General features: G+C 35.2%; 3 protein-coding genes and 1 non-coding gene across 8 annotated transcripts in view; 3 read left to right on the top strand and 1 right to left on the bottom strand.

The window, feature by feature from the left end:
* Positions 1–2,034, top strand: LOC658880 (potassium/sodium hyperpolarization-activated cyclic nucleotide-gated channel 2). The gene has a single exon (XM_965231.4). The coding sequence runs from the start codon at positions 137–139 to the stop codon at positions 1,904–1,906; it is 1,770 nt and encodes a 589-aa protein (XP_970324.1). The 5' UTR covers positions 1–136; the 3' UTR covers positions 1,907–2,034.
* A 6,480-nt stretch (positions 2,035–8,514) lies between these two features.
* LOC659021 (uncharacterized protein) lies at positions 8,515–14,175 on the top strand. Its single transcript, XM_008196811.1, has 6 exons — positions 8,515–8,810; positions 8,890–9,074; positions 12,812–12,932; positions 12,995–13,264; positions 13,314–13,699; positions 13,751–14,175. Exons 1-6 carry the CDS (start codon positions 8,589–8,591, stop codon positions 14,025–14,027), a joined length of 1,461 nt encoding a protein of 486 aa, XP_008195033.1. The 5' UTR covers positions 8,515–8,588; the 3' UTR covers positions 14,028–14,175.
* Mir3857 (microRNA mir-3857) lies at positions 9,231–9,333 on the top strand. Its single transcript, NR_038695.1, has one exon. It is a non-coding gene; the product is annotated as a microRNA mir-3857 (primary transcript).
* LOC659101 (probable multidrug resistance-associated protein lethal(2)03659) overlaps positions 14,160–15,112 on the bottom strand; it is a 34,941-nt gene continuing 33,988 nt past the window's right edge. For all 5 annotated transcript variants that reach the window (XM_015981091.2, XM_015981093.2, XM_008196754.3 and 2 more), the window contains one exon: positions 14,160–15,085. In XM_015981091.2, the coding sequence (XP_015836577.1) occupies positions 14,166–15,085 (920 nt within the window). In that variant the 3' untranslated portion in view covers positions 14,160–14,165. The remainder of the gene's footprint in view (positions 15,086–15,112) is intronic.

Here is a 15,112-nt window from a genome sequence, read left to right as displayed (position 1 = left end):
TATAGTTCTCAGTTCGTGATATTTGCTTCAAAACGCTCAAGCTCAGTTTGCCTGTACTTTGTTTGGTTTCCATTATTGTCACATAATAAAAATTAGGATCAGTCGATCAAGTCGTTTTAGTCCACACAGTGTCAAAATGCCAATCGAGCCCAAAAACCGCCTCAAACACGACTGCGACCTCCGTAAAGAATACCAAAGCTCGTACCACGTGAGCTCTCCATTCGACCCATGGTGGAAGAAATGCCTCAACTCCTTCCGCCTCCAACTCAGCGTTTGCAAAAACAAACAGTCCAAACGCTACTTCAGGAGCATGTCATCGCTGTCAAACGAACGCAAAAGACACTTCTCCACCCCACGCTACAAAAACATCATCCACCCCTTCAGCAGCTTCAACCGCGTCAAGGAGATGACCCTCTCCGTCCTCCTCTACGTCCTGTTCTTCTTCGAGTCGTTCTTGGGGAGCTTCCTAGGCGAAGAGTTCCACATGAAGACCAGGAGGATGTACGTGGCCAAGGTCCTGTTCGTCGTCAACGTTATTCTGTTCCTCGATATTATTCTGCGATTTTTTGTGGGGATTTCGAACGAAAAGACGCGAGAGGTGATTTTGGAGAAAAGAGTCATTGCGAAGTTTTACCTTCGCAGTTACTTCATCTTTGATCTGTTGCCCATTATTGGGTTCGTGGTGTTTTACTTCACTCCGATTAAAAATTTGAACGCGAAAATTGCCATTTACGAGCTGCATAAGTTGCGTCTGGTGAGGATGCGGACTGTGGTTGATAACGCGTTTACAATTTTGAAAAAGTTCAAGCTCAAGGACTCGACTCAGACTGTTGTGGTGATTACGATTTCGGTTTTGTTGACTTTGCACGAATGGTCGTGCATTTTGAGTCTCATTTATACGATCAGACGGCTGCATCATATGTCAAATCGGGGCTCTTTCGTTTACCAGTACTACCAGAGGACCATTCGTTTGTCCCAAACTACGGTCACTCACAACATGGCTGAGAGAACGAACTTCTCCTTCCGTGTGTACCTTTTGTATATGTCCATCATTTCGTGTCATTTTTTTGGCTGCGACACTTCAATTTATGAGACGAAACGTAGTGCGGAAATGGTGGTACTATCTCTAGTTCTGATCAACGGAATGATGTACTACATTGGGATGGTAGCCAAGGTTTTACAAATGTTTGGAGTAGCAAACATTTCTGAAAACCGTTACGAAGAGCTGAACTGGCAGGTGAACCAATACATGACGAAGAAGAAGTTTCCAGGTGCCTTAAAACGCCGCATCTTCCAATACTATGACTACAAGTACGGTAACAAGTTCTTTTCCGAGCAAGAGATTCTTGATTCCCTCACGGAGCGTCTCCGGATGGAAGTTCTTCTTTACAGTTGCCGGAATCTCATCACCGAAGTGAAAATCTTCAAAGGATTGTCCAAGTCTGCAGTTGGGTGCATTCTGGCGTTGCTCAAGCAGGAGATTTACCTTCCAGGAGAGATGATAATGAGTGCTGAGGAATCATCTGATTCGATTTACTTTATCCTGTATGGCACTTGCATGATCCAGGTGATTGGTGGGAAGGAGTTGTGGCATATTGAAGATGGGACTGAGTTTGGAGACGCTGAAAAGTTCTCCGAAGAGGAGAAAATCGGGTTTTTGTACCAGATTGTGGCGTTGGAGGCGACCGAAGTCTACGAGCTGCAAGTGACCGATTTGGCATATTGTTGCACAACTTATCCCGAAATTACCTTCAAAATGGAAGCAATGGCGAGGAATAAAGCCAGGGTGTACAACCAGACGTTTGCAAGGAGGACGCAAGAGAATGACTATTTGGGGGAGATTTTGGATGAGTTGAATAAAGGGAACATTCTCCATCATGGGATTAAGAGAGAGGATTTTAATTGACTTGCTGGTGTGTCTATTATGACCCACCTTCCCCTAGAAATCGCGCTGGGTGCGTTTGAGTCAGAAACACGTATCAAGACGGTTTTTAATTAGTTTATAATAATTATAACATTTTTTGGAAATAAATTGTTGGGTGCCGAAGTTTTTTTTTCTAGCGAAGTAAGTGTAGATTGATACAGAGTTGGTCGCATTTCCACATTTAATCATTCATTTGTCATTGACAGAATGAGTTTTTCGCAAATAACTCTAAATGTGTTAGGACTTGCATTAAGATTGTAATAACAAAAAATGTTTGTTTTTTTATTCTGCATTGATTATCATAAAAAACAAATTTTTATTAATTGAATTTGTGATCAAAATACTTGACAAATCAAGTTTTTATCAAATAACTCCGAATGTGTTAGTATTTACGTTATAGTTGTATTATAAAAAGTTGATCGTTTTTTAATTTTGCATCGTAAATATAAAAATAAATAGAGGTTGTTTTTTAAAATAAACAAAATAAAAGGCTGAAAAGATTAAATAGTTTGGAAATAAATTGTAAACAGCCCTGTAGTAATTCAAATCAATCAAACTCATTTCATAAGTCTCTTAGACCTTGTTTAACACTTACGTAGTAAAAATGTCTTCAAACAAACCTTGTTTCAGTTTTTTATTAATTATTAAAACTAAAGATGTAAAACCGATTTTTTTGGTTTTTATTTTATTGAACAATAATCCCAGAACCGATTTGAATGTGTTTTTAGGGACATGTAAGAAGCTAAAAAAGTATCATAATGAGCACAAAAAATAATAACATGCTATTAAAAAGATGTTATTTTGACGTCACACTTTTTTGAGCCACTCCGTATAGTCAAAAATATTTTCCTGAAATATGTCCTAGAGTATAAATAACATCTACAATATATCAAAACTCCTACTTTAATAGTAACTGAGCTACAGAAGACTGGAGCTGAGCAAGACCACCTTGTCTGTGTACATTTATCTAATTTTTTAAGCACTTCTCTGATTTTTTTTCTCTAAACTGAAAAATTAAAATCGTCCATAAATCGCCAAATATCTTTAAAACCACAAATCGTAGAACAAAAACGAGGATAAACTTGGAATTCTCACACAACTTTACGTAAAATAAATATAATTTTGACATAAAATTTTGGTTGTTGTGATCTTGATATATTTTTCTTATTGGCAGATGAATAAGTAACAAAATTGAATTTTTAATCAAATTGTTTCACTTGGATTATTTGCATAATTTTGACCCGATTGCCACAAAATTTTACTCAAAAATACTGGATCATTACATAGTTAAAGGGGTTACTAGACTTTAAATCAATTTCTATTATATTTTTTTTTATTTTTGGTAGATTGGAAAAATTATAAACTGTATATTTTACTTAATATTTACAAAATTACGAATCGTAGAAGAAAACTGAAAACAGATTTGGAATATTCAAACAATTTTATGCTAAATAAACATATTTTTGACATAAATATTTGGTTCTTGTGATTTTAATATTTTTTTTATTGGAAGGTTGGTGGGTAAAATTTTTGACAAAGTAATTTTGACTCAACTGCTCAATATTTCGCTCAGAAGTAGATTGTTATAACTACTAAAAAACTACAGCAGTATTTTACGAATCGATGAATATTTTTTTAAATTATTGATAGAAATCAAAATTAAGATTAACCTTATTTTGTCTAATATCTCCAAAACCACGCATTGTAGTACAAAAATGAAGACAAATTTAGAATTTTTGGATAATATGACTTTAAATAAACGTACTTTTGTAGTTATTGTGATCTTGATAATTTTTTTATTGGTACATAAATAAGTAAGAAAATTAAAATTTTTACCATGTTATTTTATTTGGATTGTTTGCATAATGTTGACTCGATTGCCACAAAATTCTACTTAGAAATAGATACTTAACTAGCTAAGGCGCTACAAGTAGTTTTTGATCAGTTTCTATTTTTTTTATTTTTGATATACAGGGTGAGGCAATAGTAATTTATTTTTGAATTAAAAAAAAAATAAATAAACATACTATTGATATACATTTTTAGTTATTGTGATCTTGCTATAAACTGTTTCAAAACTACAAGGTGTTTGCAAAGTTAAGGCGTTCTTTTTGGCATGAGATACTATGCATTATTTTAAGAGTTTTAGCTTAAATCGTCTTAATAAAATGTTTTAAATAACCAATGTTGTAACAGTATTGGTGGGAGCGGGAAATATACTCCAAACGAGTTTGGTTTTTGTTAAAACGTTTATTTGTATAACATTAAGCGAACAAGGCCAAAGAAAATCCTAGATAGGCGCAAGTTGTTTTCAGTTGGACCCCGAAGGATGCTCGACTGAATCTGTTGGGTCCAGGGTAGAGGTCGTCCTTTTATTGGGTTTGCGGAAGGCGGTGCCTGCGCAAAGGGCTAGTTGGGGTAGTGGGGCTGCGGCCGCTGGTGCAAGTGGCGCTACCAAAAGGGTATTGGTGGAGCGCTTATGAACTACCCGTACTAATTATTGCTACAATGTCAAGAAATTTTATAGGCCGACCGTGACACTACAATCACCTCGTTGCCGCGCTCTCGCGGAGTCTAATATTTAATGACAACTGGTTGGCTGTAGGCCATAGCGACTTCCAAAATAAAAAAAATAGAAGTTATTTTATCTTTGTCATCATCAACATTTCACTAAGGTGTTATAGGCTAAAACTCTTAAGAACAATGCATGCTAGCTCCTCTTAAAAGGAACGTCCCAACTTTGCGAACACCTGTATAAAAACGTCAACGCATCTTCCAATACTATGACTACAAGTACGGTAACAAATTCTTTTCCGAGCAAGAGATTCTTGATTCCCTCACGGAGCGTCTCCGGATGGAAGTTCTTCTTTACAGTTGCCGGAATTGAACTTTACAGTTGCCCGAAGTGAAAATCTTCAAAGGATTGTCCAAGTCTGCAGTTGGGTGCATTCTGGCGTTGCTCAAGCAGGAGATTTACCTTCCAGGAGAGATGATAATGAGTGCTGAGGAATCATCTGATTCGATTTACTTTATCCTGTATGGCACTTGCATGATCCAGGTGATTGGTGGGAAGGAGTTGTGGCATATTGAAGATGGGACTGAGTTTGGAGATGCTGAAAAGTTCTCCGAAGAGGAGAAAATCGGGTTTTTGTACCAGATTGTGGCGTTGGAGGCGACCGAAGTCTACGAGCAAGTGACAGATTTGGCATATTGTTGCACGACTCATCCCGAAATTACCTTCAAAATGGAAGCAATGGCGAGGAATAAAGCCAGGGTGTACAACCAGACGTTTGCAAGAAGAACGCAAGAGAATGACTATTTGGGGGAGATTTTGGACGAGTTGAATAAAGGGAACATTTTACATCATGGGATTAAGAGAGAGGATTTCAATTGACTTGCCGGTGGGGCTATTATGATCCACCTTCCCCTGGAAAAACGTAACAAGACGGTTTTTTATTAGTTTAAAATAATTATAACATTTTTTGTAAATAATTTTTTTTTTCGCAAATATCTCTGAATGTGTTAGGATTTGCATTAAGATTGTAATAACAAAAAATGTTTATTATTTAATTTTGCATTGATCACCATAAAAAAAAACGTAGTTGAAACCATCTCAGATTTTTATTCATTGAATTTGTCATTAAAATACTTGACAAATCAAGTTTTTATCAAATAACTCTGAATGTGTTAGGATTTACGTTATAAAAAGTTGATTGTTTTTTAATTTTGCATCGTATAATATAAAAATAAATAGAGGTTGTTTTTTAAAATAAGCAAAATAAAAGGCTCTAAAGATTAAATAGTTTGGAAATAAATTGTAAACAGCCCTGTAGTAATTCAAATCAATCAAACTCACTTAATAAGTCTGTTAGATCTTGTTTAACACTTACGAAGTAAAATTGTCTTCAAACAAACACTATTTCAGTTTTTTATTAATTATTAAAACTAAAAATGTAAAACCGATTTTTTTGTTTTTATTTTTTGGAACAATGATCCCAGAACCAATTTGAATATTTTTAGAGACATGTAAGAAGCTAAAAAGCTATCATAATGAGCACAAAAAAATAATAGCATGCTATTAAAAAAATAGTATTATGACGTCACACTTTTTGGGATCCTCTGTGTAGTCAAAAATATTTTCCTGAAATATGTCCTAGAGTATAAATAACATCTACAAAATATCAAAACTCCTACATTAATAGTAACTGAGCTACAGAAGGCCGGAGCTGAGCAAAACCACCTTGTATTTCGGCATTGTCTGTGTACTTTTATCTAATTTTTTTAAACACTCTCTGATTTTTTTTCTCTAAATTGAAAAATTAAAATCGTCTATAAATTACCAAATATCTCTAAAACCACAAATCGCGAAGATAAATTTGGAATTCTCACACAACTTTACGTAAAATAAATATAATTTTGACATAAAATTTTGGTTGTTGTGATCTTGATATATTTTTCTTATTGGCAGATAAATAAATAACAAAATTAAATTTTTAACCAAATTGTTTCACTTGGATTATTTGCATAATTTTGATCCGATTGCCACAAAATTTTACCCAGAAATACTAGATCATTTCATAGTTAAAGAGGTTACTAGACTTTAAATCAATTTCTATTTTTTTTTATTGAAAAAATTATAAACTATCATATTTTATTTAATATATATAAAATTACGAATCGTAGAAGAAAACTGAAGACAAATTTGGAATATTTAAACAATTTTATGCTGAATAAATATATTTTTGACATAAATGGTTCTTGTGATTTTGATAATTTTTTTATTGGTAGATAAATAAGTAAGAAAATTAAAATATTGACCAAGTTGTTTTACTTGGATTATTTGCATAATTTTGACTTGATTGCTACCAAAATGTACTAATAATAAATAATTTACCAGCTAAAAAGGCTAAAAGTTGTTTTTGATCAATTTTTATTCTTTATTTTTTTATTTTTAATAAATTGGAAAAAATAATTAACGATTAAAATTTGTTTAACATCTCCAAAACTACGAATTGTACTGAGTGGGCAACCTTATCCCGCACCCAAGAAAATCGCGACTTCTAATGAAATAAAAATTCTGAAATTTTACACATCAGCCTGTACACTGATAAAAACCATTCTCAATTTTTATTAAATTTTTTTGTTAATAAATAAAGTCGTAGCAGTTTTGTGAGGTTTTGGGAACTAACTTTTAATTTAACTAAAAAGTTTTTAGACTTAATGAATCCTTACCTGCTAGCCCATCGAATGCTGGAATCAGAATTATAAATTTTTACTTGGTTGGTGAAATAATCGGTCTTTTTTATTTAGACGCAAACTAGACGCGTGATTTATTAGAAGATGGTATTATTTGCCAACAAAGGGATCAGTTACCAGTAGCCGACCTCTAGTTTCATAAAAATGCTAACGTTGCATTTTACCGAATTATTTGTTTAAATAAGATTGATAGAATTAACAAATATTAGCTGTTTCAAAACTAAAAGAACGCCAACGTCGCATTTTCTCTTGAAATTAGATGTTATAAATTATTCATGCACTTTAAAAAATAATAGCTAGTGTAGTTTATACTTTTAATGAAAGACCTAATCATTAATAACTACAGACTGATCCAGAAATACTGAGTCTGTTGGCAACACATTTGAAAGTATTTGTGCTCGTAATTTGCAACACTGTAACCGAATTCGATTTCTCTTGACAATTATTTGACGTACAACCCCACAAGAATGTTAAATTGTTGTTAACTGGAAGAGTATTCCATTGGTATCCTTAAAAATTTAAGTCCAGTGTTGCCAACAGACTCAGTATTTCTGGATCAGTCTGTATTTTACAATTTTATCAATTTTATTTAAAAAAAATAATTCGGTAAAATACGACGCTGACGTTTTTATAGTTTTGAAACAACTAGTAGTTATTAATGATTAGAAAATATTGATTGAAAGTATAAATTACATTAGCTATAATTTTTTGAAATGTATGAGTAAATTACACAGCTAAATTTGAGACAAAATACGATGTTGGAGTTTTATAGTTTTGAAACAGGTAGTATTTTTTTATTGGTAGGTTGGTGGGTAAATTATCTGACAAAGCAGTTTTATTCGGACTATTTGCCCAATTTTGGCTCAATTGTCACTCAATTTGGCTCAAAAGTAGATTTTTATATCTAATAAAAAAGGCAACAGTGGTTTTGACGAATATATGGATAATTTAGTTTATTTTTAGTAGAAGTCAAAATTGAAATCAACCGTATTTCGTCTGATATCTCCAAAACCACGCAATTAAGAACAAAAATGAGGACAAATTTGGAATTTACAGACAATTCTACATTAAATAAAGATACTGTTGACATAATAATGTTCGGTAAAGGGAACATCAGTGTCCATTATGACTCACCTTCCCCTAAAATTCACGCTGGGTTCTGGGAATAAATTCCAGACTTGATAAATAACACCAAACAGAGCAGTTTGTTTTAGAAAAACGCATCAAGGTGTTTTTTATTAGTTTTAATTAACTTAAAACAGTATTTTTTATTTAGAAATAGTTGGGTTCCGAACCAAATCTAGTTTTTTTCCCTTTGACGTCATAGTCGCGCGTGCGCAGTCGAAAAGTCAAATCGCCATTTTGGTGATCGTTGTGTGAACGTTTTGAGTGTCGTAAAATCCCAAAAATGGGTTCTGCGAAAGCAGAATCGGCCCAAAACAATGTGAAAAACGCTGTAAAGCCCTACGGCAAAGTAATTCTAACGCTGAAGAACAAACTGCTGCCGGAGGAGAAGCTGTCTCCGACGCCAAGCCAGAACGATGGTCTCGACATTGAAACCGAGACGGATTTACGCATTTACGGTTGTGAATTGATTCAAACGGCTGGGATTTTGCTGAAATTGCCTCAGGTGGGTGTGAAGTTTCATTTCGTATTGATTTTGGTGGTTTTGGGGTTTGTTTTTAACGTTTTCTGGCCGATGTTTACAGGTAGCGATGGCTACTGGACAAGTCCTTTTGCAACGTTTTTATTATTCGAAGAGTTTAGTGCGTCATCCGGTCGATCACACGGCGATGGCTTGCGTTTGTTTAGCGTCTAAGATTGAAGAGGCTCCTCGAAGGGTTCGGGACGTTATCAACGTCTTTACTCACATACGACAAGTGAATTCCAACAAGTAAGTTTCAAGTTTATTGTTTTGTTAACCACAATGACACTGTTCTCTCATCAATACGAAGCATAATGGTTGTGTTTTTTTGAGTTTTGAGTCGGTTTCAAAACGGGGGTTGTAGCCAGGTCCGCATTTACTATCCTGGATTTTTGTAGGATTGCAAGAACGAGAAATTGGGCTGTGGTGTGCCTTGATACTATCCCACGTGTTGCAGGATGGAACAGGTGTGGTGTCTCAATGCTCATCATGGCGCAATTTTCATATGAAGAGTCACTAAATTCTGTTTGGGGATTGACTTAACCATTGGACAAAAAGCAGGTTGGGTTCATTTCTTATTTACTTTAGAACGAATTATCAAATACGTGGTTTGGCTGAGTCAGTTTGGTGACTTGTTTGTTTACAATTCGTATTTGAGCAAAGATTTTATCATGCCTTCAATTAAATAATTATGGTTAAACTTCAAGCGTTAACATTATGTTGGCACCATTGAAGAATATTAAGTTTTTCCATATCTGTTTGTCACTGTTGCCAAATAAATTTTAAAATCAAAGACCACTTTGATTAGAAATTCTAACCAATTATTACAGGGTCGCTAAAAAGTATGGATAAGGTTAAGTAATATAAAAACTATTCTTTAAAACTTAAAGTTTTTATGTTTTAGCACATCTCATTTGTTCTTGGAATACAAGGCTAACTTGTAACACTAGAACGCATTTTAATAAATATATTTAAGTGTGTCTATTAGGGTGGGCCGAAAAATCTAAATCTAAAATTTGTAAACACAATACCCCTTAAATTATGTCTTTTACCAAACTAATTCTCTACGCAAAAACAGAAAAAAAATCGATGACATCATTTGCCCTCTAAAGCTTATTCACTTGTTTCAAAGATTATTTTTTATTTTCTTAAATGGGTTAAAATTAAATGCATAATAATTGGTTTACTTTAGTAAAAATGAGATAAAAGTAGCCGGTAGTCAACATTCTTACTGCTCTTTAATAGTTTTATAACAAAGTCATCATTTTTTATTGAATAATTCACACACATAATTAATAGCACGATTATTACAGAAGCCACGTATTAAAACTATTTAAGAATTTATAGAACAAGCAATTAATTTTGATGCTACTAATTAAAATCAATATACAAATTATAAAAAGTTACATTATGTCACCACTGTCTGTTTTATCATTGGTTATTAACGAAGAGCTTGTAATATTTAGGGGATGTGTAAATACTTTGTCTTCAAAATTTCTTAGTGTTCCAAAAAAGGTCTAAGTACCAAAGTTGTAGAGAATTAAATTTTCTATAAAAAAAAGTCCGCGACACCATATTGTAGCAACAAGAACCGATCGGTATCGTAAATATTTTCGGGTCACCCTTGTCAAAACATCTTATTGTGAGGATTGCTTATCTTAAACACCATTATCTATTGTAAAACTTTATGGTGTACAAAGAAAACGTTGCTACAATATTTCAATCTTTTACAGTTTAGGTATAAATTAATTGAAAAAACAAAATGAAACAAATCCGTCTTTAGTGTCTTTAGGGCTTAAACCGTTGACTATAGAGTTTTGTTTTTTTAAAGGTTTAATTCTCTACAATGGAGAAAGTTCAGATCCAGATTTTTTGTATCAATCGATAGCTCTTAAAATAAGGATCAATTCGTATCACAGCGCCAAATTCGTATCTCTTCAAATAAAGTGGCTAAATTAATTTAAAGTTCAGATAACTTCTGTCACAAAGTTTATAGAAAAATCAACCAACCGACCCTTTTGCCTGCAGGTAATATTCAAATGAGGAAATGTATTCTTTTTCGCACCCATCATGGCGTTAAACTTATTAAGTGTACAGCTAGCTTTAATGACTTGAGTAAAGACTTCCTTACCGACCGATTTCTCTTGCATTTCATTCTTACCAATGCAATTTGCATTTGCCGTTTTTAATTTTATAAATTTTAATTTTATCTTTATTTAAAAAGTTACGAAGTTGGCGCAATGATACGAATTGATCGTTGTTTCAAGGCTATCAGTTGATACCAAAAAAATCTGAATTGAGTGGTCATTTGATTTCCATGAGATGGGAACCTTCTACTTTCATTTTCACATTTTTTTTTGTATCTTTAACTGTATTCGCAGTTTCTGGAAAAATACGGCACGAAGCGGAAGTTTTAAATTTTAAAAACCTTTTTTCTCATGTTTCTTATGCAAATTTATGCAGTTTATCTCAGTCTGTTAAGAGTGCAAAGCTCAACATTTATGAATTTTTTTCCAAGCAATTAGTGAATTGGTTCGATTTAAATTAATTAATTTGGCGCCAGCTGGTATATCGCTCGAAGCGCCCTCATTTTTATTCTTTTTATTCTGCCGTAAGTTATAGTCTTTCGTAGCACATACTTTTAAGCGACCCTTAATATCAATCGTAGCTAAAGAAATTTTTTTAATTGCAAGATCCGAAATTGAGTTAAGTAATAAATTATTCCTATAAGACCACTAAAAAGGAATAACTACTTTATGGTTTCTAACGATTACCAGTATTAATCATTATTGTTTTTTATTGACTTCATTGTTTATAATACCAGAATTTACCGAGTGACTAAGAATCACTGATCCAGTTGGCTTAAAAATTATACAATTGCTGAGTTCAGTTACGACCCAACCTGCTTGATTTTTGTTTTGGTTGCGAATCGTTATCTTCACCTGTGTTAATTTTTGCCATCAATGCTTCCAATCATCGGAAGCCTTCTTCACTTAACTAACTGAAATCAAATCGCTGTACCCCGATAAAAAAGCTTGTAGACTGTAGTGGTACTTGAAGGTAAATATTAGTCTTAAAAGTGTTGTTTATTTTTTCTATTCTAACATATTATCACTTGCTGATTCTGAAGATTTTTTCTTTTTTGAGGCGATCGTTTCTGACCGGTATGCAAGTGGTCAGAAACGGGCGCTTGAAGTCTTAAAAAAAAGTTTACTCGGTTGCTACTGCTATAAACCGGACAAAAGAGATACTCAATATGTTGTTGTTAATTTACAGAGGCTACAAATGGCTCCAATAGGGCCTCTGTCCCCCATAATCTTCATGGCGCTGAGTGGGATCCTTAATACCACACAGACATGAATCTGCTAGAAATGCACAGACAGACACAGACACGGCCGTCCATGATTGTTGTGTGACGGTCTATGGGAAGGCAATGCATGTGTTCAATATTTCTTGGATTCAAAATGGCCGACTAGGTGTGTATGTATATGTTTTTTTATTGCTAGGTTGGTACGAATCCAAAAAGTCTTGAACCATGCATTGTACGACGAAGGTAAACGAAGAGTAAAAGAAGATGGAAGAGTTTGAGCAATTTTGCTCGAAGTAAATAACGACTATAGTACTAATTTGTGAGGTTATGTTTTATTGTAGGTCACCAGACTTGTGATCGAACATTTCTTGATAATTATTTTATTGGGTCAACGTGCAAAGCAGGTAATAGCGGTGGCACAAAATGGTCGATCTAGTTTAATAATAAAAACAAAATGCTTCGTATTGGTGTTGTTTCTGTTGGTTTGAATGTAATTTGGAGGACAATAAACAAATTAAACTCGATGACCATTTTGCCACTTTAATAATTTACGTACTTAAATATTTTTCGTTTCATTTGTTTATTTTCGCTCCGAATTACACTTCTCCAAACGTACCGGAGAATTGTAATTGACGGCTTTCAAACTTGTGTTTTTTCTTTTCTTGACTATGTGCAGAACTATACAACCTGTGATACTGGACGTAAACTATATCCAATTGAAAAATCTCGTAATCAAAGCGGAGCGGAGGGTTTTGAAGGAGCTCGGCTTCTGCGTCCACATCAAGCATCCACATAAAGTAAGTCACGTGTGTTTTGTAAAATGCGTCCGGTGGTTACAGCGCCCCCGTTTCACTTCTAGATCATCGTCATGTATTTGCAAGTCCTGGGCTACGAAAAAAACCAAAAGCTAATGCAATATTCGTGGAATTACATGAACGACTCGTTGCGTACTGACGTTTTCGTTCGTTACCAACCGGAAACAGTGGCGTGCGCTTGTATTTACTTAACGGCGCGTAAATTGCAGTTGCCTTTACCGAAAAACCCGTCCTGGTATTCGATTTTTGGCGCCACCGAAGCGGAAGTCAGAGACATAGCGATTAGGATATTAAAATTGTACAATAGACCGAAGGTATAGCTCACATTACATCCCGTTTCCGGTTTGATGTTTGTGTTTTTAGCCAAACATCGAGCAACTTGAGAGGAAAGTCGAAGAGTTGTGTAAACAGTATCATGATGCCAGGGTCAAAGCTCGGGGTAATTCCGGAAATAACACCCCTAATAACGATTCGTCCAGTCCTAATACGCAAAAGACAGCTGGGGCGCATAATGCGTGGGGTGGGTTTATTAGTCGGTCGGGGAGTCACATAGCGCCGCCTGTTTCGGAGAAGAGGTCCAGGTCTAGGTCGGGAAGTCATAGTCCAGTTAGTAAACATAATCACAAAAGGTCGAAGAAGCACAGGTCGAGGAGTCGCTCGCCGTCCAGGAACCACAAGAAGAATCACAAAAGGAGGAGTTACTCAAGGTCACGGAGTAACTCGCCTCATAAAACGTCCAGGAAGGGGAGGTTTGTTGGTAATGAAGATAGGGAAGGGAAGAGGTTAACTGATTGTTTTAGGGAGAAGAGAAGGTCAACGTCACCTGTTAATGACCGTGAGGGTAAAAATGACCGGTATATAGATAGATATGACAAGTATGAGAAATACGAGAAGGAGAGGTATAGTGGGAAAGAAGAAAGAGAGAGAGAGAGGTACGACGAGAAGAAGGAACGACATGACAAACGAGAGGACAAATACAAGGATAAAGAAGAAAAGTACAGGGAAGACAGAGACAAATACAAGAAATCGAAGCATGAGAAAGATATACGCGAGAGGTCGAAGGATCGGCGGAGATAAAAACTTAATTAAGAAGTCTAGTGATTAATGTTTTTAAGTCAGATTGTAGTTATGCAATTTTACCGTTAGCCACGAACCGGATTTTGTTCTTGTAAGTGTACAAATTTCTTAAAGCGAGGACAAATAAATGGATATTTTTTATAATATATTTACAGGTTTGCTTTTTTGTACAAGTTTGTAAAAATAACCTTCTGTATCCTTGAGTAGGTCCTTCGGACATCCAAACTCCACCACTGATCCCGACTCCATTACCAAAATCTTGTCCGAATCTAGCACACTTTTTAGCCGATGTGCTATAGTTAGTACCGTACACCCTTCGAATTTTCTTCTAACAGTTGACTGGATCATCTCATCGGTTTTCCAGTCAACGTTAGAAGTTGCCTCGTCCAAAACGATGATTTTGGCTTTCCTGAGTATAGTTCTAACGAGACACAGCAGTTGTCGTTCACCAACACTAAAGTTTGAACCACCTTCCGAAACTGGGCTGTCAAGCCCAGTTTCGAGGAAGTGTTTCTTTAATTCGACTTCTTCCAAAGCGTTCCACAGATCGGCATCGGAGAACTCGTCAAAAGGGTCCAAATTCTTGCGAAGACTGCCGACAAAAATAACCGGTTCTTGTGGAATGATCGAGATTTTGGACCGCAAGACATGTAGAGGCAACTGTTTAGTGTCAACACCATCAATGGTGATAGTTCCCTCGAAATCAAACAAGCGGAAAAGTGCTGATATTAGTGACGACTTTCCGGCACCGGTTCTACCAACAATCCCGATTTTCTCACCTGCTATAATACTGAAAGAAGTTTGGTTTAAAGCCCAGAAGTTATCGGAGTATTTCATTGAAACGCGGTCGAAAACTATAATGCCTTGATCAGGCCATGGGTCTTCCGGTATGAATGAGCCTTCGTCCGCTTCGGGGGCAAGTCTCGAGTAGTCCATAACGCGTTCGACTGAAGTCATGTTGGAGTCAATGTCGCTCCAGTCTTTCATACACATTTGGGCCGTTTCGCCGAAAATTATGGATGTTGTGAAGGCCAAACCGATGACTCCCACGTAATTCCCTACAAAATTATTATTCAAGCATAAAA

This window comes from Tribolium castaneum, chromosome 8 (assembly GCF_031307605.1).
Source record: "Tribolium castaneum strain GA2 chromosome 8, icTriCast1.1, whole genome shotgun sequence".
Classification (NCBI taxonomy): domain Eukaryota; kingdom Metazoa; phylum Arthropoda; class Insecta; order Coleoptera; family Tenebrionidae; genus Tribolium; species Tribolium castaneum.
The sequence above is the reverse complement of the archived record's forward strand: the minus strand, read 5'-3'. Positions and strand labels throughout refer to the sequence as shown.